At 40.9% G+C, this 25941-nt stretch overlaps 2 protein-coding genes across 5 annotated transcripts in view; one reads left to right on the forward strand and one right to left on the reverse strand.

The window, feature by feature from the left end:
• The first annotated feature begins 1566 nt into the window (after positions 1-1566).
• On the forward strand, positions 1567-12854 carry LOC148898053 (ubiquitin-conjugating enzyme E2 H-like). 3 transcript variants are annotated; one of them, XM_088996895.1, is made up of 9 exons: positions 1567-1614; positions 3055-3214; positions 5569-5921; positions 6345-6421; positions 6524-6598; positions 6707-6746; positions 9513-9565; positions 10441-10569; positions 10778-12854. In XM_088996895.1, the coding sequence occupies exons 3-9, from the start codon at positions 5908-5910 to the stop codon at positions 10900-10902; spliced, it is 513 nt and encodes a 170-aa protein (XP_088853021.1). In that variant the 5' UTR covers positions 1567-1614; positions 3055-3214; positions 5569-5907; the 3' UTR covers positions 10903-12854. The 3 variants fall into 3 exon arrangements, with proteins under 3 accessions (XP_088853021.1, XP_088853019.1, XP_088853020.1); XM_088996893.1 differs by lacking the exons at positions 1567-1614; positions 3055-3214; positions 5569-5921 and adding an exon at positions 1688-2248; XM_088996894.1 differs by lacking the exons at positions 1567-1614; positions 3055-3214 and having other exon boundaries at positions 3221-5921.
• Positions 12855-19937: 7083 nt separating this feature from the next.
• Positions 19938-25941, reverse strand: part of LOC148898054 (S-adenosylhomocysteine hydrolase-like protein 1) — a 17016-nt gene continuing 11012 nt past the window's right edge. The window contains exons 12-17 of one of the 2 annotated variants that reach the window (XM_088996898.1): positions 24876-24970; positions 22840-22938; positions 21020-21088; positions 20834-20912; positions 20633-20753; positions 19938-20539 (exon numbers count right to left, since the gene is read on the reverse strand). In XM_088996898.1, coding sequence (XP_088853024.1) covers positions 20533-20539; positions 20633-20753; positions 20834-20912; positions 21020-21088; positions 22840-22938; positions 24876-24970 — 470 coding nt within the window. In that variant the 3' untranslated portion in view covers positions 19938-20532. Of the gene's footprint in view, positions 20754-20833; positions 20913-21019; positions 21089-22839; positions 22939-24875; positions 24971-25941 lie in introns of both variants that reach the window. The other variant, XM_088996899.1, reaches the window with a different exon arrangement.

The following is a 25941-nucleotide window of genomic DNA, read 5'->3' on the forward strand; positions in this document are numbered from 1 at the left end:
ACACATCTCCTCACTATGGTCAATCGGACCACTAGGTGGCCGGAAGCTGTCCCCCTGTCCTCCACAACCTCGACAGACATTGCCCGCGCATTTCTGTCATCCTGGGTCGCACGTTTCGGCACGCCGTCCGATATCACTTCGGACAGAGGCCCCCAGTTTGTGTCCGAGCTCTGGTCGGCCATGGCGCAGTCCTTTGGTGTGCAGGTACACCGCACTATGGCCTACCACCCACAGGCTAACGGGATGTGTGAACGTTTCCACCGGTCACTTAAAGCCGCGCTACGGGCCGCACTATCGGACGGTAACTGGGTTGACCGGCTTCCGTGGGTCCTGCTCGGGTTACGTTCAGCTCCTAAAGAAGACCTTAACGCCGCTCCGGCAGAGTTAGTACTCGGTCAGCCACTCCGCATCCCTGGTGAATTTCTGCCTGAAGCTTCGGGTGCACCTTCTTTCCCCCTTTTGCCAGGGGAGCCCCTGGCTCCAGCACCATTTCACCACGGCGTCCCCAAAATATTCGTTCCGTCTGCTCTTAGGTCAGCCCGTTTCGTCTTCGTGCGTCATGATGCCCACCGCTCTCCCCTCCGGCCGCCGTATGATGGCCCGTTTAGAGTGCTCGAACACGGGGAAAAGAGTTTTGTGCTCGATATGGTTGGGAGAAGGGAGGGCATTTCAATAGACAGACTCAAGCCGGCTCACATCATTGCAGGCGAGGACGTTTCGCCGGCCCAGGTCCCACGACGCGGACGCCCTCCAAAACCTCCAGCCTCTCCGCGGCATGCCAGGGTTGAGTGTCGTTCCCCCACTCAGTTCTCACCCGGATCACCTGCCCGAGCAATTTCACCTTCACCATCGAACGACGGGCTGCATAGTCGTTGTGGCAGGCTGGTCAAGCCCCCTGCAAGATTTTCGCCTTGACTGTCCTTCTGGGTGTTCTGGGGGCGGGGGGGGGGGGGGGGGGGGGGCTGTGTGACGGGCACTAGGACCAGACATCTCACCCAGCAGGTGTACGGGAGGGGGCGGGGTTATATCACATATATTTCACTGCAGTTTCCGTTTTGGTTCTCTTTCTACTTGTTAGCAGTTGGAATAAAGATGTACTCCAATCGACCGTGTGTTCTCGTTCCTCAACTGCTACACCAACAATAATATGCAAAGCATGCACCAAACGGCAATGATGCAACCAGCCAGTACCAGTTCATTCAAAAAAAAAAAAATACATAAAAAAACCTTCAACGCAAAAAAGTAGAACTGGCGCGTAAAGTGTTGCTCCTATGATTTAAATAATAATAATACAAAAATAAATAAAATGAAAAAATACCACCAAAAGTGTTGCGGATCGAGTTCCAGCAACCTCACAACACCCAAAACATGGTGTTGAGTGTGCGTGTGTAAATGTGTGTGTGAGGCAAAGACATGATTGGAGAAATTTCACTGATTGATATCACCTGCGAAACGAGCTGATTATGTGATACCCGGAAAGTGTGAAGAATTTTCAGACGAGCTGATCATGTGATACCCGGAAATTGTGAAGCCTTTTTAAGAGCATGCGCAGAATAAAATGTTTGTCGAGTTCCCAGACCACTGATTGACACGGCTGTGCATCAGTTTTCTCTCGTGAGTATTTTCAATCGCTACGAAAAGTTACCATTTTGGTTACTGTTAAAACGCTAAGACTGCTGCCAGAATGACTAGCGCAACACGTGGAAACGAACGTATTTAATCGTAGTCATAAAGCCACATAACTACAACCAAACGTGAACCAACCGAGCGCTTCACCAGTTGTTTTAAAGCGCGTGCGCAGTACTGAGTTCAGCGCGATTAAAAAAAAAGAAGCTGCACTCAATCGCTGGCGCTCGTCCCTCAAGATTCTTTCGTCACAAAATAGGCGGGGAAAAGAAAGTACTCTTTGCACATGCGCATGTTTTGTTTCCGTATTTCTATTTTCGTTGTCTTGTGTGCTCTCACATCAAGAGCAGCTTGATGTCTCCGGACGGGGTCGAGCACACAACTCGCCGAAGTTGCTCGAAGTATTACTTTAAAAAGACCAGGTGGACGATGTCGCAAACGACATTTTGTTTATGGAGTCCGTGGGAATGGTGACGGTTCAACCACGGAAGCTTTGTAACTGTTTCCACCGCATGAAAAAAATCCCAACCGCAGTATTTTTAGCTCACTTGTGAAAGGAATACACAAAAATGTCTTCTCCAAGTCCTGGAAAGAGGCGAATGGACACTGACGTGGTAAAACTGTATCCTTCTTACAATGTCAAAACACACACCCACTGGATTAAGAAAATGACTTTTTAATTTTAGATGGATGTTGCTTAGTGGATGTTATATGCTCCCAACAACAATGGGGTATCGGGAGAAAGTGTTTCCCCACGGATGTGTCAATGACAATACTTTGACGAGCATATGCGTTATTTTTACGAAGTAGTATATGTTTAATTTACGGATTTTGACCACATTAGATGTTATTTCCCATGTCAACTAACCCATGTTAGCATAGCTGTCATTTACTCTGGGTTAGCGGCTAACTACTGTTGTTTTCAAGTGAGAAAACACAAGCAAACTAAATGAACACGTCAGCGCAGTCTTTCAAAAGAACTGACGATCGACCGCACATTAGGTTAAGTGCGAGTGTTGCCGTTGCCACTGTTCGGAGTCAAATAAACAGTTGTATTTTTTCAAACGCTTGATGAACGGTTGCTAACTGAAAGAAAACAAACGAAGGCAATGCTAACATTTTGAATTCGTAGGTCGAGCAATCGATCTGACGATTAAACTGTAACCTCCAGTAGCATATTTTCAATGGCAAAAATAATTATTGCAACAAAGTCACGGTTTCACGACTTCGAAACAACACATTCCTAAAATGTGACTAGTTCGCCATCCGTATTTAAGGTCGCATTTATTTGCGATCAATCTTTTCTGGAAAAATCAATGTAGAAATGTATTTTTCACGTTTTTAACCATTTTTCCGTTGTCGGGTTTAGTTACTTGAAAAGATGTTGTCGAACCGCGTGAGCTCAATTGTTTTGTTTTGGTCCTGCAGCGAGGCGCCGCATTCTGATTGGTCATCCTGTTACCATCCGGGATATGGCAGAGTGCGGGGCGTCAAACACATTTCGAAGCTGATGTGGGCAGCAACGTGCGACCAGGCCCCAAAAGACAGAATTTCCATCACTCAATAAGTGGGCAGAGCAGTAGCAAAAGTACCCATTTACATTTACTGCATTAAATATTCTTGTAATTTTGTTGTGTTTTTATAGGCCGCACTGCCTTGAGTACCTCAGGCCAATATAGCTAATGACTACATTCACAATGATCAGCGGGCATCTGTATTTGTCACTCTGATCGATGTGAGCAAAAGTCATTCACCGCCAACTTTGGTTAGGAAAATATACCTGTTTTAATTTGAATTATTTTGATATTAGCATTTGCATGTGCTAAAAGGACCCATCATTAAAGAGATGATGCATTTCAAGGGATTAACTTAGGCAAAAACTAAAAATGAAACATTAACGTGCACGGGAAAAACATTTCACAGTTCTTACCCTAATTCGGGTCCGGGCTAAACCTGAATCTGTCGCTGCTGACTTTGACCGGGGGTGGGGTACACCATGAATTGGTTTCAGTCCAATGCCAAGGCACATACAAAAGACAAATTAATGAAATGAGGAAGACTATGAAGTCCCTCTTGTCAAGCAGGGGAAATATATAAGTGATGTCGGTTGTCCTTTAACAAACAGGTCTGTGTCAGCTCTCAGTCGTACAGGAGTGGTTATTCGATGAAAAAGTTTCTTCAGCCGTCATCTGTACTTCTTTGAAGGTGTCGGACGTTTTGCCTCTTGGATTTGATGCAAAACTTTTTTGTTTTTTTAACTGACACCAGAAAAACGTTTTATAGCATCTAAAATACCCAAAACATGCAGTATGATATTTTTATTCAAATGCAAAACACCAATAAAAATGACTTAAAGTGTCCAAAATCTGCAAAAAATTGAGCTGCGAATTGGGCATTTTCAGAAAGTCCCGCCCCAGTTCGTGACATCACGCCAAGACGTCTTGTATTGCTAGTGAATCAAAACAATGGCTTCAGATTCGGAGAATATGCTTTCTTGTTACACATCCAGTGATGAATATGATTCAAATAGTTCTGAAGAGGAAAGCATACATGTTTGCAATCGATTAAAGAATTTGTTTGTGCCATTTTGAGGCAACATTAGGGTAAAATCTCTCACCCCAAAAAAAAGAGGCACAAAATGGCGACATCCTGTGGCCACCTCCGTTTCCACAGGCTGATAAATTCCTTATATGGCGCTTGGATAGCCTCTTCTGGCTTTCTGGCGGCTTTTGGGTGCAACACGAGGTCCCCAGACCAAACAAGTACAGCAAAATACATTGACGTGATGGAAGGACCGGTACAATGTGTCTTTTTTACGGTAAAGGGCGGTCCTTTAGTGACGTCACGTCAGGCATCGTCATCAACTCGAAAACAAGACTTCCTGAATATTCAGCGCGAGTCTTAAAACATAAAATATAGCTATATGCGGTGGAATCTTTGTAAAATACGCTCAGTCGAAGTCATTTGAATCCATTTTACAAATTATGGACACAACTTGTCCGGAGACGCCGGTTGTCCTTTGATGAAAGGTTTGGTGTTTTTCAGCTGTCAATTTGGAATGTGTTTCTCACCCAACTCAATGTTGTGATCATGACACAAGACCTAACCATAAGCAGCAATTCATGTTCCACCAAACCTGATGGACAAAACAGGCATGTTGTCCTCGTGCCAAGGTGGCTTATGCATGAAGACACCGCTTTGGGCAAAGAAGAATATGACGCATAGTGACAGAACAGACACATCCTATTGACTCTCCTATAAATTTTCACGCGCGCGCACCCTCATACGCACACACGCACACACACACACACACACACAGACATTGGGACAGCACGTGTGTGTGTGTGTGTGTGTGTGTGTGTGTGTGTGTGTGTGTGTGTGTGTGTGTGTGTGTGTGTGTGTGTTCGGTCAATTTACGTTTCCACGTTTTCCCCCCGAAAGGGATGCCAGAGAGACACACTGATACAACTCAACTCACTCTCGTTATTTATTGTTGATTGAGTTTTGAATACATTGGTTCTTTTTGTTTGGTAGACGAGCAGTGAAGTAGGTCATAAACCTACAAATAGAAACACAGGATATGAATGAAACTCATTCACAATCATTTCAATCACTACTTTGACATTATTTTAGTTTAAATCAACAGAAAGGTAGACATGGAAATGCAACATGTGGACTCACCGGCGGCGTGTCTCCCTTGGCTAACAAGAGCCACCTGGTTCAGACAGCATTTAACTCCACAGCCACACCCACTCACCGGCTGATCGGATTAACCCTTTCAAGTCTCTACTGCATGTAAAGCCAAGTTTAACATGTGATTTCCTTTTTTACACAACAGTGTGTGTGTGTGTGTGTGTGTGTGTGTGTGTGTGTGTGTGTTTTGTGTGTGTGTGTGTGTGTGTGTGTGTGTGTGTGTGTGTATATATAAATATATATATACAGTAAAGTCTCGAGGGCGGCCCGGTAGTCGAGTGGTTAGCACACCGGCTTCACAGTGCAGAGGTCGCCGGTTCGCGTCCCGGTCCGGCCTCCCTGTGTGGAGTTTGCATGTTCTCCCCGGACCCGTGTGGGTTTTCTCCGGGTCCTCCGGTTTCCTCCCACACTCCAAAAACATGCATGGCAGGCAGATTGACCACTCCAAATTGTCCCTAGGAGTGAGTGTGAGAGTGACTGTTGTTTGTCTTTGTGTGCCCTGCGATTGGCTGGCAACCAATTCAGGGAAAACCCCCGCCTCGTGCCCGAAGACAGCTGAGATAGGCTCCAGCAACCCCCGCGACCCTAATGAGGAATAAGCGGTACGGAAAATGAGATGAGAGTAAAGTCTCGTTATATCGATATCGGTTATATCGATAGTACTGCTTATTACGATACTATTTCTATGAACGCAAGGAGAAAATTTACATGCCGCAGGTTCGGATATATCGATAGTCCGGTTATATCGATATTTTTTCAGACTCACTACAATGTCGATATACAGTAAAGTCTCGTTATATCGATATCGGATATATCGATAGTCCCGGTTATATCGATACTATTTCTATGCACGCACGGAGAAAATTACATGCAAACAGGGTCGGATATATCGATAGTCCCGGTTATATCGATATTTTTTCAGACTCCCTTGAATATCGATATAACGAGACTTTACTGTAAAGAGACTGTAATATATATATATATTATTCCCCATCATGTGCTGTACTTCCTCAACTTGGCATCAGCATAGAGAGCAAGCATGAGGTCACCATCTTGAGTGGACTCAATGAGTTTGTGGTGAAGTTCCACGGTCCTTCTGAAAGTAAGAGTGACTTAAATTCAATCGCATGTTGTCCCTACGCGGAAAGCACATTTTGGTTTTGGATCATTCCATTTTGAAATGTTGGTTTCTGTCTCCTGCCAGCACTTTATGAAGGAGGCGTGTGGAAGGTACGAGTAGATCTACCAGAAAAATACCCCTTCAAATCTCCATCAATAGGTGCGTGTTATGTATTTATTTATTTGTTTTGTGGGACTTGGTTTCTTTGTGGTATTACGTGTCCACCTTTTTGATATCACTCCTTTCTGCATTTTTTTTTATTAACAGGTTTCATGAACAAAATATTTCATCCCAACATTGATGAAGCGTGAGTAGTTTTGATTGTCCTATGATTGTTCAGTAAAGTGTCCTTGAAAGTTTTGAAAGGCGCTTATGATTGAAATGTATTATTATTACTGTTTTCCACTCACCCCACATGAAGGGGTCCTTGATTTACAACACAGTTTTGTTTCAGTGATGGTGTAGCCTGTGACTAACACAGTGGTAAAGTCAAATACATTTTTGGATGTGTGGAGCTGTTCTATGTGTCTGGGGTAGACATTTTTATTTTTATTCACGGCTGTTTCGTTATTCTTTTTTTCGTTTGCTTCTTGTTGGAGTTTCACGTCACAATTTACACAGTGACCGTTTTTGCCAGACTCCCCTGCAGGAAGCGAAGCAGTGATGTGGTATTGACAGCTTTTTGACATGGCAGTTTCCCTAATTCATACATTTTATTGGTAAGATTTTAAAGAATGTGAGTCATTCTCGAAATGTTTCAGATTCAACACTGATACGTCAGTCCGTTACTGACGCTGCTTGTTTTGCTGACTGTCAGACAAGGCCAGTGCTACAGCACAAAATAATCAGTCGCATTGGCTCCTGTCTGTGATTCGAGTCAGGTTACATCCTTTCCATTTAGATAGACAGACAGGAGGGATGTAACGATAATGCTAATATCGAGATATCAAAATACCAATGACCATGATGATGTCATGGTCATCAAGTCACAAGATTAACGCCACAAGTATGTTTAACAGGGCAGGTTATTTTCCCTTCCAGCATCATCTGGTAGTCTAACATTGGTTAAAGTCCCAATTCGCAGCAGCAAAGTTGTGAAAGCTATTGGATTTAAATTTTTATGAGGTATATTTTGGCAACCTACTTTTAATAGCCACACTATTTGCCAGCCAAAGGGGAACGTGACACTCTCGAGTTCCCTTCAGAAGCTGACTTCATTCCCGGTGTGTGCATGTGTGTGGCTCAGTAAGTACCTCAATTTTAAGATTGATTTGTGTTCACAGCCAAACACAGCATTGTGAACAACAGACCACATTATTTTGTGGCGCTGAGTCAAAGGCGCCCTGGGTAAAGAAATGACTGGCTATTTCTTGTCATTGCGGTTATCTACAAAAAATAAGATCATCTTCTTCTTTTTTCGGCTTTCCCTTCAGGGGTTCCCACAGTGAATCAATGCCCTCCATCTAACCCGGTTTTGTGCATCCTTTTCTCTCACACCAGCTACCTTCATGTCCTCTTTGACAACATCCATAAACTTCCTCTCGGTCTCTTGCCTGGCAGTTCAAGGCTCAACATCCTTCTCCCGATATAGTCACTCTCTCTCCTCTGGACATGTCCAAACCATCTCAGTCTGGCCTCTTGATATTCACTTTTTTATGTTGGATCTACATTTTATTCTTAGAAACATTCAGTGAGCACCTGAACAAAAATACCATCGACCTCCAAGCATGGCAGCTGTAGGTGTGTCATGTGTCTCATGGTCTATGGTGTCTTGGGAAAACCGTTGCGGCTCATCATTCTTTCCTTCTACCCCCGTTCACAAACTTCAAATCCCGTATGTCAGGACCGTGATAAACTGACGTTCCCCTGAACTTTGTAACTTCTTTGTTGTGTTTTACAAAGGTAACCATTTACATTTACTCGTTCACCTCACGGTCCTCTCCTGTGTCCTCTGGTGTGCCTCAAGGGTCTGTCCTGGGGCCACTTCTCTTTATTATCTACCTACTTCCTCTTGGCAATATTTTCCGTAAGTTTGGCATTCACTTTCACTGCTTCGCGGATGACACCCAACTCTACCTCTCCAGCAAACCCGACGCTTCTCTTCCACCTTCATCCCTCTCACTTTGCCTCTCAGAAATTAAATCCTGGCTTTCCCATAACTTTCTCAAGCTTAACAGTGACAAAACCGAACTTCTCCTTGTCGGTACCAAATCCACCCTCCACAAAACTTAACAGTTTCTCTCTCACCATTGACAGTTCAACCATGTCCCCCTCCCCTCAGGTCAAGAGCCTGGGTGTCATCCTCGATAGCTCACTATCTTTTCAGTCCCATATAAATAACATAACTCGGTCTGCTTATTTCCACCTCCGTAATATTAACAGTCTCCGTCCCTCGCTCACCCCTCACACCACTGCTATCCTTATCCACAGTCTCGTCACCACCCGCATCGATTATTGCAACGCACTTCTCTTCGGTATCAACCAGAAATTTCTCCATAAACTCCAACTCGTCCAAAATTCTTCAGCCCGGATCATCACTAGAACCCCCCTCCTTTCACCACATCACCCCTGTCCTCCAGCAACTCCACTGGCTACCTGTTAAACATCGTATCAAATTCAAAGTACTTCTGTTTACATTCAAAGCCATCCATAACCTTGCCCCTCCCTATCTTTCTGACCTGCTTCAAATCTCTGTTCCCTCTCGATCCCTCAGATCTTCATCCTCCCTTCACCTCTATGTGCCCTCTGCCCGTCTCACCACGATGGGTTGCAGAGCTTTCAGCCGCTCTGCTCCCAAACTCTGGAATTCTCTTCCACCCAACATCCGCAATATTGACTCCCTCCCTATTTTCAAGGCTCACCTCAAAACCCACTTGTTTAAAATTGCTTTCAATGTATAGTTCTATCTGCTATTTTATTATGTATCATTTTACTTATGGTTTTATTGTTATGTGCTTTGTTTTATTGTTTTTATTGTAAAGTGTCCTTGGGTGTTTTGAAAGGCGCTTGAAATAAAATGTATTATTATTATTATTATTCATTATTATTCTGACAGTGTTGCATGTCCTCTCAGATCAGGAACAGTGTGTTTGGACGTCATTAACCAGACATGGACGGCACTCTACGGTACGTTACTAACACTCCACCATTGGCATTCACTGAAAGCCGTTCTTAAATTACTTAATGATCATGCCATCCACAGTGTTCAATTTTGAAGTTAAAGTGACGGTACATGTACCGTCACTTTAACCGCACTGTTGTCAAGCATTACATTGGTGAACAGTTAGTTAATTTGACTTTGAAATGCCTTTATTTGTTAGGAAATGTGTTTTTGAGGGAATGTTTTGAACCAGTGCAAAACATCAATTTCACAACCATCATTTGGTGACTACCATTAACTCATTCACTGCCATTCACAAATGTATTCAGGAATTGAAAAGTGTGACTCTGGCAATGTTTTTCCTTTGCACAAAGGGGGAGCATTTGCCTTTTGTCTATGGTAGCGCTTTGTTCCAGCTTCAGCTGTTGTTAAAGCGCGACTGTATCTTCTTTTCCTTTCGGCTTTTCCCTTCAAGGGGTCGAATCGGTGTCCTCCATCTTCAGAGCGCTAATGTATATAAACCAATATGTATGTATTGCATTGTATTTTGTACAGCCACCCCGAATTCAAGGTCATTTTACTCTAGACCCATATAACTTGGGATTTTTTTTCTGATGAAAGAAGAGAGTGTAAGGTTTCTTACGCTTAACTGAATGTTTATGTAGTCCTAAAACTCAATATTCTCTGGGTATTGCAATTTGAGTGAAAAATACAAAAACCCTGGCACTGGAGTGGACACATTTTTGCACATGATCTGGGAGTGAATGAGTTAAAGTAACATAAGATAAAAAATGTTTATTTGTCTCACATAGTGCAGCCAGTCGATTAAAAAATAAAAGAAAACCACACGATTAATTAATTAGGTCATTTCCACTTTCCTTCCACCGCCTCTCACTTCCAGACCTCACCAACATTTTTGAGTCCTTCCTGCCACAGCTGCTTGCCTACCCCAACCCCATCGACCCTCTGAACGGGGACGCCGCCGCCATGTATCTTCACCGACCGGAGGACTACAAACACAAGATCAAAGGTGTCATGTGACAATTGGATGCTACAAAAACTGCATTATTCACACGTTTGTCTGCACAAATAAAACGAACCACAATCAAGCATGCATTCATATGGCCGTTTGCCACTCTGAAGTTTTAGCATATCATTGGAGTTTGAATGAGGATGCGGTAGCCCCATATTTCCTGCTTAAATCTACTACGTAACACCCACTTGTCTGTCTTTGTCAGAGTACATCCAGAAGTATGCCACGGAGGAGGCGCTAAAGGAGCAGGAGGAGGGTTGCGGGAACTCCTCCTCCGAGAGCTCCATGTCAGATTTTTCAGAGGACGAGGCTCAAGACATGGAGTTGTAGTTGTTATTTAAGGCGGACTTCATTTTTCCAGCAAGATTTTTATGGCTCCCTGGGCCAACGACACACCTTGCTCCAGGATTTATCAACATTGGGAGTCCGAACTGAGGAAGCTGGCAGAAACAACGTCCATTCATCTTTTTCATTCATCAAACTGAGGCATCCGCCGATGCAGTGAAAAAAGTCCAACAAAGGAAGCTGCAGTGTGAGTGTGTGAATGTAATCCTGGTGATGAGCAGGACCCAGGAAGGACACTTGTCTGTTCTCCCGATGTCTTGTTCTTCCTCTCCGTTTTAGGAAAGTTGTTATTCCCTTGTTTCTTTTATGAATACATGTGGCATGACGAGAGTTTTGTGGTAGGACACCAGAGGACTGGCAGCGCACTGACTCAGCTCACTTGAGAATTTCGTTGGATTTTGTATTAACACATAGTTTAAAATGGGCACTTTTTAAAATATGAATTTAATGAAGTCCAATGCGAGCAGTTAGTCGGTTTAGCAAGTTTGCTCGTTGGTTTGCAAGCATGTTCTTGGTTGGCTGGTTGCTTAAATTCAGGCGCGAGCAATCAGTTCTAATAACTACTATTTTTTTTTAGGTAGCAAATTGATAGGTCGTTGACATGCTATACATTCAATTGGTTAGTAAGATACATTTTAGCTCCCTGGATTATGCCAAAGCTACCTAAACTAGTTCAACCTTATTTGAAAAGAGAAATATATTATTTCATTCATGTTACCTAACTAGGACCATACTTACTTGTTTAACAATATGTATTTGAAAAGAAAATTTAAATAAAATATTTGTGTCAATTCTAGCATATTCAGTGTAGCATGTCGGCCATGTTGAGGTAAATCTGGCCTTGTATTTCATTGTGCTTCCTTTGTCGAAAAATGGAATGCAAGCAATAAATGATGCATTATTTTTGGTACAACTTTCAGATAAATTCTCGCGAGAACAGTATGCTTGCGGCATTCAGCTGGTCCTTGTTTCATTGTTGCCTATTGCTTGTACCTACTATACTGATTGTTTGACGTCCGGAGGGATAGCTTTTCTTTCTTTTCTCGCAGTGAATTCAATAACACATGTTTGAGTTGCTGTCAAGAGAAGGAGGACTGGACTTGTTTTAATAACATCTAATATGCAAAATGTAAAACGTTACATTGTCCAACTGAAGTGCTCTTTTTTATTTTACCAATAGCCATTTCACATTGCAACAATACTTATTTTAGTCACATGCTAGTTTGGCGGCTGATTGCAAGGACACCCAAAAAAATTAAGTATCTATAGACTCAGAAAAAGTAGTTCATTTAATTCCTGTCAGGGAAAGATATCTGCACTCAAGATTTTTGTAGACTTTGCAATCGAACAAAAAAGTGAATATAATTCTTGCAATCTGCCTTGGATATGAATAGTTCTACATTGGCGAGCACACATGTTTATCAAGTTAAAGTTTATTTGTGTGAAAAGAAATTCAAATTTGCCAGTGCAAACGAGTGCGTTGCTCACAACTGCCAAATTAGATTGAGTGAAAAATTCAAGTGTACAAAACAAGGCTTCTAAATCTTGAAACTTCAAATCAAATTCTACTATGCTCTAAATCAGGGGCCGGGAACCTTTTTGACTAAGAGAGCCATAAAAGTAAAATATATAGAAATGTCTTTCAGTGAGAGCCACACACACGCGAGCGAGAGAGCGCGCGCGCGCGTGCACACACACACACACACACACACACACACACACACACACACACACACACACACACACACACACACACACACACACACACACACACACACACACACACACACACACACACACACACACACACACGTACACGCCCGCACGCACGCGCGACCACTTTTCAACAAAATGTCAGAATGTATTATTTAAAATAACTTTGTGATAGTACTCACCGTTAATATGAATGATTTTCCGTTCCTCGTGATTGGTAAAAATCCAGGCAAACGATCGGAATGAAAGTCAACTTGCCGGGTCCATAGGCAAAGTTACTGCTAGCTCGCCTGCACACGGCTCATTAGCTTCCACACTTGCTATCTGCAATATACTTCTCGCAGAAGTATATTGATGCTAAACGTTAATATGGGGCTTGTTAAAATATCACTGACATTCGACTGTTACATCGATGGTATTGTTTCATTGCAAATTACAATCGCAAATCCGCCGATGCATTCAAGCTGGAGCGTACGCGTCTTTTTTTTTTTTTTTTTTTACTGTCGGGCTGATTTAAAGGGGCGTTTACCTGTTTCAACTGACGGCCAGTATCATCCAACCAAACCTGCGCTTTCCGCCAACCTAGGTCAGTGTCAATTAATCAAAATTGCGCTTTCCGCCAACTGCAGCCCCAACAGGAAATGAACGGCAAAAAAAGCGAGAATAGGTATTTAGTTTTATCGGCGAGCCATATGCAATCATCAAAAGAGCCATATATGGCTCGCGAGCCATAGGTTCCCGACCCCTGATCTAAATGATTGGATGTTAATTTGTCTTGCTTATTTGTTCTGCTGACATGGAAGTAGGTGTTTGGGCCACCACAAAAATATATCCACCTTAAGAGTGCAGTGGTTAGAATGTATTGCACTGGGAAATCATGGGTGTTTCCATGCCTCAACAACAAGGTGTGCTGAAATGGCCATGCCAAATCAAAGCCCATGTCGACACACTGGCTGTCAAGTTGGATTTTAAATTAAAATACAGTATATTTATACTCATCTTTTTCTACTTGACGTCGACACACTCTTAGCAGACGATGGACAATGAGGTTGGAATCGCAAGATGGTTAAGAAAAACAAATTGCGGCCCTTAGCCATTTTCTGAGTAGTCTGTAACTGAAATCACAATTAACACCTATGACAAAGGATAAACGCTTAGGATAATCTTTTCCAGACAGCCCACTGATAATCAGGCCTTTTCTGACTTTGCACAGAAACATAGTTGTGGAATTTTGCCAGATAATCCATATTTGGGAACAAGGCATAAATCCCAACCCCACCTCACAGATATATTTTATACCTTATTTTGTGGTGTTCTGGTCAAAATGTCCATACTTGTCTTTTATTTTAATCAAAAATAAAGGTTTTTGTTTAAATAACTGTGCTCTTCTGGTCAAAAAGCAAGTCAGCTATTCCATGTTTGTTTTTACTCTTTTTTTTTTTTTTAAACAAAAAGAAAGCGAAGGTTTTTTTTTTCATGTGTGTCTGTGCGTATGTACATTTCCTGCCTTGAGGAGGCACTTACGAGTTGCCCGAGATTTGAATTGACTTTGAAAAGTTAAAACATAAAAATCCTAAAGTTTAAAGTAGACGACTCCCCCGTCAAGCTGGTTCTCATTTGATCCTTTTAAATTTATGATCCAGAAGTTCTAAAATAGATTAGATATATCAAAAACAGTTAATTTGACCTAATTCATTCCGTGAGGAATTCAATTGTCGCCGCTGCAACACTCACACGTTTACACTTATATTAATTCATCACTCGCTTGTTTTATAAATAAACAGAATGACTAATGTGTCATCCGATGTGCATGCAATTTCGGGTTTCGTCGTCATAACTGGAGCAAACCAAAGAGCCAAGGCGTCTGAGAATGCTTTCTCTTGTTTAAACACTGGAGGGCATCACAGTTACAATTACAGTGCCGTAGCGATTCCAAGCTACAACTTCTTTTCTTTCGGCTTTTGCCTTCAAGGGGTCGCCACAGCGAATCAGTGTCATCCATTTTCAGAGGTTTGATTGGCATGTTTTTTTTTTGCCAAGGTTTTACGTCGGATGCCCTTCCTAACAACACTCTGTATTCATCCGGGCTCGAGACCGGCTACTCTGAACTTAATAAAGATGAAGATGCTCAGTAAAAGGCTCCCAAACACAAAATGGTCATCGGCACAGCAACATTCAAAAAAGCTATACCAGTCATCATTTGATGACAATGCTCTGATTCCAAGCTACAACTATAGTCATAATAAACAAACTAAAGTGTTTTTAAAAATGAACATGCAATATAAAACCAACACAACTCTATCGCATAGTTACAATCAAAAGTAAGCATTATCAGGGTAGGAGGGGATACACCAATACAGCAATAGTTCTACACTCTACATAATTCCTGCTCGCATTGCTTCTGGATTGTAGGTTAGGCCCAACGAAATTATTGCATAACCACTGGTCTAAAAGTTCATATCTGTGCAACATTGTAACATTGCAGGGCCGATAATGATCTTGTAAAATATTTCTATTTCTATGATTTATGAAATTTCAATTGTTTGTCACCCCATTTCAAATTCACAATCAATAATTGAAAAGGGCATTCTGGATTCAGGTTTGAATTTCAGACTGCCACGATTTGCAAGATGGTGGTGGTAGTGGGGGTGGTTGTGGGCCCCAAAAAAGCGGGCAGAGGGGACGAGCACTGTCGATTTGACAAATTGTCTCTCTTTTCAAGTATCTTTATAACATTTCAGAAACAGTTGTTGCTGATGTCACCTATTATTTGACTGTTTTGTGTGGAGTTTATCATACGAGTAAAAATGACCCACAACATTGCAACATTGCAGCTGCTGGCAGGGCCCTACAGTACCACCCTTTGGTCGCAAACTGAAACGTCACACATACAGCCTTGGTGTGCACACAACAAAGAGCAGCACAATGTCCATTGAACATGGAGTATAGGTATAACATCTGTAAATTGTTTGTATGCAATTATTATCTCTCTCTCTGTCTCTCTGTCTCTCTCTCTCGCTCACTCACCCACGCCCCAAATCCCCAGTGCAATATAATAATCAACGACAGCAGGTGAGTGATCCCAAGGAGGATGCATTACAAGGACTGAAGTAGGACTGGGCGCTCAGGGAAACATTGAGAAGAAAGAAGTGCCATACTGGTCTCCAGGTGAATGGCATACTCGCTTTGTGGTTGACAGTAATTAATGTTGTTTTTCGTACACATCTTTCCACCCCATTTCCTAAACCACTGTAGTTTCCATTATGGTTTATTGTATTTAAAGGACAACCAACGTCACTTTTTTGTTTCCTAACTGACATCAGAAAAACGTTTTATAGCATCTAAAATACCCAAAACACACAGTATGATATTTTTATTCAAATGCAAAAAAAAAAAACAATAAAAATGACTTAGTGTCCAAAATCTGCAAAAAACTGAGCTGCGAATTGGGTTTGGGAATCAAAACAATGGCTTCAGATTCGGATAGTATGCTTTCTTGTTACACATCCAGTTATGAATATGATTCAAATAGTTCTGAAGAGGAAAGCATACATGTTTGCAATCGATTAAAGAATTTATTCCGTGTCATTTTGAGACATCTGGACTGCAATGTAGCGTCCCAGAAAAGAGGCAGAAAATGGCGACCTCTTGTAGACATGACAGATTATTGCGTTTCCACAGGCTGATAAATTCCTTATATGGTGCTTGGACGCCCTCTTCTGGCGCAACACGAGGTTTTCAGACCAAACAAGCATTGACATGATGGAAGGACTGCTACAATGTGTCCTTTGTTTCGGTCTGGGGCGTTCCTTCAGTGACGTCACGTACGGACTCGTCACCAACTCAAAAACAAGACTTCCGGAATATTCAGCACGAGTCTTAAAACGTAAAATATAGCTATATGCGGTGGAATCTTTGTAAAATACGCTCAGTAGAAGTCATTTGAAGCCATTTTACAAATTATGGACATAACTTGTTCGGAGACGTCGGTTGTCCTTTAGAACTTTGTTTAAAGACAGTCAGGGGGGGGGGATTCTTATTAACTGTACATATTGCTTCATAGTTCACATTTGAATAAAACTGAAATGCCCTTAACAAATGTACTACTTTCAATAAAACCTAAGCAACTGTGACATGATGCATAGTTTGACCATTTGTTAAAAGTCATTCTTTCACATACTGCCCGTGGTTGAGAATTTATTTAACAATAATTTTCAACTGCATCTACTAGAACACTTTTTATAAGATACAGTAAAGTCTCGTTATATCGATAGTCCCGGTTATATCGATACTATTTCTATGCACGCACAGAGAAAATTACATGCAAACAGGGTCGGATATATCGATAGTCCCGGTTATATCGATATTTTTTCGGACTCCCTTGAATATCGATATAACGAGACTTTACTGTAATTCAGTACATGAGTCCTACAACTGGTGCCCTTGGAATGCATGGGTCTACTTCCTCGAGAGCCATATCCTGCGACCTCTGCACTGTGAAGCCGGTGTGCTAACCACTCGACTACCCTTCATTTATATATAGCCTGTCCATATATATAATAGATGCATGCGTATGTGCGGACGCTCATTATTTGCGCACCGACCTAGTCCATTTACCCCACTCTATTTTTACCCTGATACATTTCCCCTAACTATTATAATCATGAATAGAAAATAAAAATCTTGTTCAAAAAATTGTTCACAGATACTCTACGCGTGTTTTCTCCTCTTCTGTGTCTGGCACTGGTAATGTTCACTGTCTCATCAGATTATCAGTGAATTATCAACAGGCCATAAACAGATTTGGGACAGAACGTCTGTCAGAATCCTTCTGTCTGGGATTGTCCGGGTGCATCCGATCTACTTTGCCTATTTTGGCACCAGCACGTTTTTGCTTCGCATGTCTTTGCTTGAGCAGTTATGTATGGTGGCACTATAGGACAAGACGGACATTCGTCAGTGCTTGTATTTTCTTTGAACTTGTGTTGGTGTCTATGTCCACACTGATCGATTGGATGGTCTTTGTTGTTGCTGTTGCTGGATGTCTGAGAGGATGCAACCTGAAACCGAGCCATCGCACAGGTCTGGATGACCTGGCTGCTCTCTTGCAGTACTTCGCAATAGTAGAACTCACACTGGTTGCTTGAAATGATCCGGAGTTGATCAGTCCATAAGTCAGTCAGTTTCAACAATTAGAAAATCAGTCAGCCCCTCAATTAGTTATTTGTTCAGGAATAATTTATTGTAGTAATTGTCTTTGTTTTTACATGTGTGATTTTAGTTTCTGTATAGCACTATTCTATGCAGCTATGATATAAAGTTGAGAATAGTTTCCTCAATCAACACATCAGTCAGTGAGTTAGTCAATAAGCCAGTCGCCGGTCAATATCCTAATGAGTCAATCAGCCAAATTGAACCTCCGTTCAAGTCAGTCAGTCAATTAATTGTCAATGAATAAATCGGCAGCAGTGGTTGATCCCCAATTGTCCATCCACTGCATACACAATGATTGAACAGATCAATGGATGGACTGATGGATCGTGATATGATCCTTCCTTCAGACGTAAATCAATCAATCTAATCTTCCAACAGCCAATGAACGTTGAAATGATGACCATCCATCCAACCATTCACCGGTCCAGCTAGTAGGAGAGCAACAATGTTTCCATTCAATCTGACCAATGAAATAGATGAGGGAGAGGCCGTCTAACAGCTGCTACCTACACATGATTAATGTGTGTAGTGATGCATCAAAAGCTCTTTAAGGAGAATCCCTGATTGGGAAGAGAGGCGGACACGCACACACTGAATTCTGAGACCTCTCAGTTGCTCCAGTGACCATCTGTCATTGAGCTTTGCACACCAATGGATTATCAACCGGTCAAGCATGCAAGCGAAGAAGTGGCATCATTAAAGTTTATGGGCCCAGTGACTGTTGTATTTTTTGTACATTTTAATCAACACAATCCTGCAATGTTTGTTCCCAAATGCACTGGAGGGCCACAGGGATCCGGATGAGAGTACACAGAAATAATGCAGTAATATTAGGAGTTTGTTATCTCAGAATGACAATAACTCAACAATAGAGGATAGCAGATGCCGGTTCACGTGACCCGATTTAGCCCTAACCCAACCCAAGCCCTCACCTTTGCAACCCTGAATTCTGTACCCAGGAAGTAGTCTTGTTTTTCAATGTGGGTCAAAGGGGCTACTAGAAAATCAGTGGTAATGGCATTTCCTAGATGCAGAAGCCCTTGCGGTAATGACATTATGCCGCTCTTGGATGGGGAGGATTAATGAGACTGCAGAAAGAGGTGAAAACTGAGCTGCCGTAACCCAATTTGCAGACGGGCTCTTTAGTGATGGATGAAAACTTTTAATACAAACATTTATTTGAGCCGTGGGCATTTGGCAAGTAGGTTGAATGATATACAGAACCTTGAAAGTGAAATTTTATGGAAACAATGTTATAATGGCTTGTACTGTACTGTATTTGAGCCTCTGGATATAATCGTTAGGCTAATTTACATGACAACGGCCTCATACCAGTTTCTCCGCCTATTATCTGCTGCTGAGTGAAGAACCAAATCAGTTTTCAAGAAATACACAAACTATACTTTTGATCTCTGATTTACTGTATATACTGTACTTGTAGTTGGGCGTTTGTTTTTGAAAAGAAAATACATTGAGCATTTTGTGTCCAATGACCGCTTTGGTTTCTTAAGTAAACGTGATTGTTTTGTTTCCAATTCAAACTCGAAATGCTTAAAATATTTCACCCTTTCAGAGACAACGGTAACTACAGTGGACAGTTTATCAGGTTATCAGATTAAAGGTTATCATTATTGGTGAATGGAAGCCATAAAATGACAAAAAAACAACAACCAGAATTATCAGTCGATCTCAATACAGGTACCTGTATAGGGACAACACAAATCCACTATTTATCAAATTAGTCGCACTGAAATTTGATGACCTGATTGACTTCAAAATCGTGTAAATAATGTACAAAGCGCACAATACCCTCCTCTGCCAGAACATCCAGAAGATTTTCAAAACTGGATAAAGTTGCTACAATTTAAGGGGTTCCAACCTAGACAAAAAAATAACTCAACAACAGACATCAAGCAAAGGAAGATATCTGTAATTGGTGTTACACTATGGAATGAGTTTGAAAGTCACCTAAAAATAACTGACTCGCTAACTAAATTCAAAAACAAATCGAATTCGGAAGAACAGTACCAACAAGAAAAAAAACACACATCAGAATCAATCTCATAAATTGAACACATTTATTCAAGATAGTAATAAACCACAATTGCATTGCTAAACGTATTAAATGTAGTAATGAAATGCAATATCCATTATGAATACAAGAACATTGACATATAAATGTGCCAGAAAGTATAAGAGTATAAATCAAAAGTTTAAAAAAAAGACAGGTACTGTATATCACACACAAGGGCATAAAGAAGGGCAAAAGCATGTAGAATTGTTCCTCCTCTTTTCCAATTGATAAAGGATCAATGTATATATTATTACATAACAGGGGGTAGGTCTAGCATTTTTTAACTTCTTCCTACTCCTTTGAACATCAAACTGTGCAGTATGATGACTTTTTTTCTTTCCCTTTCTAACAAATTTACTTCCCTTCATTTTGTCAGTTTATTATTGAATTGTAAATTGTATATGTTTAATAAACAAGAAACAAAGAAAGTTGACATTCCATGACCGCAACTAATTTCCTCATTCCCATTTGAACAAACCTATGACTTATTTTGAGAAAAAAAAGAACCTACATACACGGCATATATATCCTACCTACTATTCATGAGTGCAATATGATAAATGCGTAGCAAAAAAATAACCTCACATAAACAGGTTGTCTTCTGGGTCCAGAGTTCAATACCTGCCTCAAAAAATGCTTTAGTGAGCCACAAAAATTTGTGAAAATGTAATGTGTTAGTGTGGGCGATTGCATCGGTGTGTGTGTGTTTGTCACCTATAATAGTTGGGTTTAAAAGGTCCATGCTTGCCAATACCCAAGTACTTGATCTGCTCATCAGTCAACTCAGTGAGGTGAGCTTGAAAGCCAGGAAGGTGAAGATTGGCCACATATTCATCTGTGAAAATTAATATTAACATTTCATAACTGGTGGGATTTTGTGTTCATATTAATTTCAATTAACGAGAAAGGACTTGCCCATCTTTTTTGGCAGCAGGTAGACGTCCCGTTTGTAACGTCCGTCTGGAGCATTGTAAAGCTCAATGAGGGCCAGAGCCTGAACAGTTAGGAGTGGCAGTCAAAACTCCAATGCTTTGCCTCTAATTTGGAGAACTGTGCGAGCATCAGAATATAGAGCAATACATGTGTATGTGTGTCACACACCTGAGTAGTGGCAGTGACAGAGAGGACAAAGGGGGGCACAGTGGAGCAGCTAAGATTCAACAAATGACCCTAAAATGAGAATATGAGAGTAAAGAGACACCAGCAGTCGCTGGTCATCTTGTACCATCCAAAAACCCACGTAAACCACAAAGCTCAATGACACGCTCGCTAATGCCCGCTGCTTTCTTTAGGAAATACTAGTTAATTTATTGACTTGAAATCACCTTGAAAAAGAGTACATGTTACAATGTGGTTGAAAATCTAGATTCATGGTGTTTGTTTCTTGTTGAAGTGTCCTTACATTTTGAGTGCTGATGTGAGATAAAAACATTAAGTGTTTATCTTCAATGATCATAGGTTAATTGAATTGATTTACTGGTTGTCGCATCTGCCCAATCAGAGGACAGACAAAAAATTCATACTTATGTGTCACTCTTCGATTCTTAAAGGACAACCGACGTCTCCGGACAAGTTATGTCCATAATTTGTAAAATGGCTTCAAATGACTTCTACTGAGCGTATTTTACAAAGATTCCACCGCAAATAGCTATATTTTACGTTTTAAGACTCGTGCTGAATATTGTTTTTTAGTTGGTGACGAGTCCATACGTGATGTCACAGAAGGAATGCCCCTGACCGAAAAAAGGACACATTGTAGCAGTCCTTCCATCACGTCAATGTTTGTTTGGTCTGAAAACCTCATATTGCACCAGAAAGAGCCAGAAGAGGGCGTCCAAGCTCCATTTAAGGAATTTATCAGCCTGTGGAAACGGGCTGATTCATTCATCACAGGAGCTCGGTGGCCATTTTCTGCCTCTTTTTGGGTGAGACATTTCCCGCCAATATTGCCTCAAAATGGCACGGAATAAATTCTTTAATCGATTGCAAACATGTATGCTTTCCTCTTCAGAACTATTTGAATCATATTCATAACTGGATGTGTAACAAGAAAGCATACTATCCGAATCTGAAGCCATTGTTTTGATTCTCCAGCAATGCAAGACGTCTTGGCGTGACGTCACGAAATGGGGGCGGGACTTTCCGAGAATGCCCAATTCGCAGCTCATTTTTTTTGCAGATTTTGGACACTTTAAGTCATTTTTATTGGTGTTTTGCATTTGAATAAAAATATCATACTGCGTGTTTCAGGTATTTTAGATGCTATAAAACGTTTTTTTGATGTCAGTTAGGAAACAAAAAAGTGACGTTGGTTGTCCTTTAAGGGTACTTGTTTTTTTAATATGCATTTTAATGTAACATATAAAATGTCTTTTAGTACTTTTAAAACTAATTCTCTGCCAGAAGATGTGCAAAAATGTGTCCGTTTTTGTCATTGTCACTCAAATTCCAGGACCCACAAAATATTGAGTTTTAGGACTACATAAACATTCAATGCAGCGTAAGAAACCTCAGACTCTCTTCTTTTACCAGAAAAAAGAGTTGATTCCTACATTAGATGGGTCTGGAGTTATATGAGCTTGAAATGAGGGCGGCTCTACAAAATACAATGCAATGCATGCATATTGGTTTATCTAGCGCTTTAACAACAGCTGAACCTGGAACAAAGCGCAAACATGGAAAAAAAGAGAAAAAAAGTGAATGAGTTAAAAGATTGACATACCATCCATCCGATCATCTGGAAAACTAAACCCCACTTAAACCACCAACCTTCATGACACATTTGCCACTTAAAGATTTCAGATACATTACACTACTGGTCAACCCTGAACAAGTCGGACTCTGGCGTTCTTGGGTGCCGTCTGCTTTATTGGTTACATTTCTTTCGTAGTTTGTATATACCAACAGCATCGTGGCCTCACCTCGGCGAGTAGGACGATTCTCTTTCCATCTGGCCATACGATGTGGTCCACCTGAGGTCTCACGCGCTCCCACCGCAGCTCTTCAGTACGCAGACTCGCCTGACCAAACACAACAACCCAACAGTATCATAAAGTTATGCCAAAGCCCTGTTTGGCCAGCAAAAACTTCTGTTGTGATCTGCATGTCAATACATTCATCAGCAAATTTTAATCAAAGTTGACAAAGATGAGTTTGAAACAGTGACGTGCAGTCAGGGGAGGCAGGTGAGGCAGTGCCTCACCTGTCATCATGGAAATATCAAATGACAAAATAAATTAAAGTTATATTTATTTAGTGATTTGTACTTTAACGTTGTTTTCCATTTAACGTCAACATTTTTTTCAAAATCGCTGAATTTTCATATTTACCGTTCAAATACTAAGTGGAGACGAGCGGTGAGGCAGCAGCCGGCTGAGCCTCACTGTGGATTGTGCAATCACTATGCCAACTGTGCTGGCTTGCTCTGCAGTGAAACCACATTGCTGTCCCTCTGCATATCGCAATTAAAGTGTTCAAAAGCTTTTAGTATATGAACTAAATTTCTACAGTTAAGCTGGTGTATATAATGTACAGTCGCTGTACATTATAAACACTGTACTACAGTGTTTATTTTATTTTATTTTTATCAAAACTGTGTGCCTAGGTGAGGCACACAGTTCTCCTGCCTCATGACAGGGGGTGCTGGTGATTAGAGATTCTTCTTGCGACTCCACGGCTGCAGTATAATAGAATTAGTGATAGCAAGCTAAAGTAAACGGTTAGCAAGTTAAGTGCAACCATCCAGTCATTTTTTCGTGTTGCTTGGCCTTATTTTCAGAATGGTGGATTACATATCTAAATTGAAAGAATTTTTTAACTGGACTTTCAATCGAAGCAGGAGATAATAATTAAAGGAAGACCAACACCGGACTGTATAGCTCACAAACGGTGAGGGATGCATGTAAATATTCTGGACAGCTTTTCATCTTTTTTGCCAAGAAGAATCTCCTTGAAACTATTCCTGAAGCGACAATGTTGCTCCAGCTCGTGCTCACAGTTCCAGCTACTACAGCATCAGTGGAGCGCTCATTCTCAGCACAAAAGACTGAAAACATACAGTCAGAACAGGATGATCAAGGACGACTTTCTTCACTCGCAGTGATCTCCATTGAGACAGAGAGACTTGGACATTTATAAGTAAAGGTAACACGATAATAAAGTTTTTTAATTCTTTTTTCAGAATCAGAATCAGAATCAGAATCATCTTTATTGCCAAGTATGTAGGACACACAAGGAATTTGTTTCCGGTAGAACACGCTGCACTAGTATCGTTGTCAAAAAAACTGCTAAGTGGCACTAAACAGTTCCATTTTGCCTATGCTACAGTTTGTATACAGTATATAAAGAATGCTGACATGACATTTTAAACAAAACACGTTAACTGTTGCCAATCAAATGGTGAATAAACTACTCTGTGGAGTTCATATGTTTGTAAATCTGACTGTGATGACGTTCATTGCCTCACCAGCCATGAACCTCACCGCACGTCACTGGTTTGAAAGTGTCCTTTATCTTTTTTTCAAGGACATCGGGCATTTGATAGTTTTTCAAATGTAGTTTTTAAACTATACCTAATAGCCTTTGCGATACGGATTATAACTAGCGATGCATTTTCAGAAAAAAAAAATCCACCTGTGGCAGAACATAACTCTGTCTTCATATACATTCCAAAAAAGTATATGGAAATACTTAAAAAATAATTAAAAATCTCAGGTGCTCAAGAAAAAAAACAAGAGCAGACTGATAATCAGGGTTAAAAAAATAAAGTTTAATTGCATCTCAGATTAAAAGATTTAAAAAATTAATAAATACAATTTTGTTGACCTTTGTTGGCATATATGATACAGAAAATATGATGTTCAAAGTATTTTATGCATTCTTGTCATGCCTTGTAATTAGTTGAAGACCAGTTCAGAGTGTACTGGACAGCATCCCTGCAGTCAATATTCGATCATACCAAATCTATTTCTATGTTGGAGTGTCCCATATTGCAGACAATGCAGCCATTCTTCATCCTGTCCAGATTTTCCCTGGTCACCACGTGTTTGTTACCTGTATGGGAAAACGATTAACATGTAGATGGTGGAATTTATGAAATGGAGAAATCACGATCGGAGGAAGTTAGTGTGTGATATGCACTATACATTGCTTAGCAATAAAGAAGTCTGTTCTTATGTGTCATCATTCAGGAGGACTATTGCTCGCCCTAAAATCCAGAAAAAAATATTGTTTTGCTTCATTACCTATACTATATTTGATTTTTTTAATATGCCGTGCATCCTTTCTCTTATTTTGAAGGATGTGGCCCTTGGAAGTCCAGTTAATAACAGCAAATTGCTGACGTAAATACCAAAGCCGATCAGTTATTTTCAGATAAAATTATGTGAATTTACCAATAAATGTAATTCCCTTTTTTGTGACTTTAAAAATGTGCTCACATGGAATTTCTCACTTGGTTATTGTTAACTAGTATCAGTATCATACCTATACAAGTGAATTACGGTAATGCCTTCACCAGAAAATAGGTGAACTATTTATTTGATCATCTACCCATCCATCAATCCATTGTGTGATCTGATTTATCCTCAAAATGGTCGCGAGCGTGCTGGAGCCCGTCCTGCCTTCTAGCAGTAGGCGGGGTACACCCTAAAAATAGTAGCCAGCCAATTGCGTGGCATACATGGACAAACAACCATTCATTATTCCCAAAGCGGTTATGTCCTGGCCTTGATTGGCATAACAACCAGAAACCTGTGTATGTTGGATCTCATCTACATTTCAGAGTCTCAATGTTTTTTTACACACCAAGGAAATGAATCTTTTTAACGCACAAAAAATCTCCAAAAAAGGGTAATACAGTAAAGTCTCGTTATATCGATATTCAAGGGAGTCCGAAAAAATATCGATATAACCGGGACTATCGATATATCCGACCCTGTTTTCATGTAATTTTCTCCGTGCGTGCATAGAAATAGTATCGATATAACCGGGACTATCGATATATCCGATATCGATATAACGAG

This window comes from Hippocampus bargibanti, linkage group LG05, assembly GCF_051943395.1.
Source record: "Hippocampus bargibanti isolate YZ-2025 linkage group LG05, ASM5194339v1, whole genome shotgun sequence".
Classification (NCBI taxonomy): Eukaryota; Metazoa; Chordata; class Actinopteri; order Syngnathiformes; family Syngnathidae; genus Hippocampus; species Hippocampus bargibanti.

Excerpts from the sequence above, each read along its gene's own strand:
- LOC148898053 (XM_088996893.1), top strand. The coding sequence starts at position 2,196 with ATGTCTTCTCCAAGTCCTGGAAAGAGGCGAATGGACACTGACGTGGTA. Across the intron at positions 6,422-6,523 it reads GTTCCACGGTCCTTCTGAAA|CACTTTATGAAGGAGGCGTG; the intron begins GTAAGAGTGACT and ends GTCTCCTGCCAG. Across the intron at positions 9,566-10,440 it reads GACATGGACGGCACTCTACG|ACCTCACCAACATTTTTGAG; the intron begins GTACGTTACTAA and ends TCTCACTTCCAG.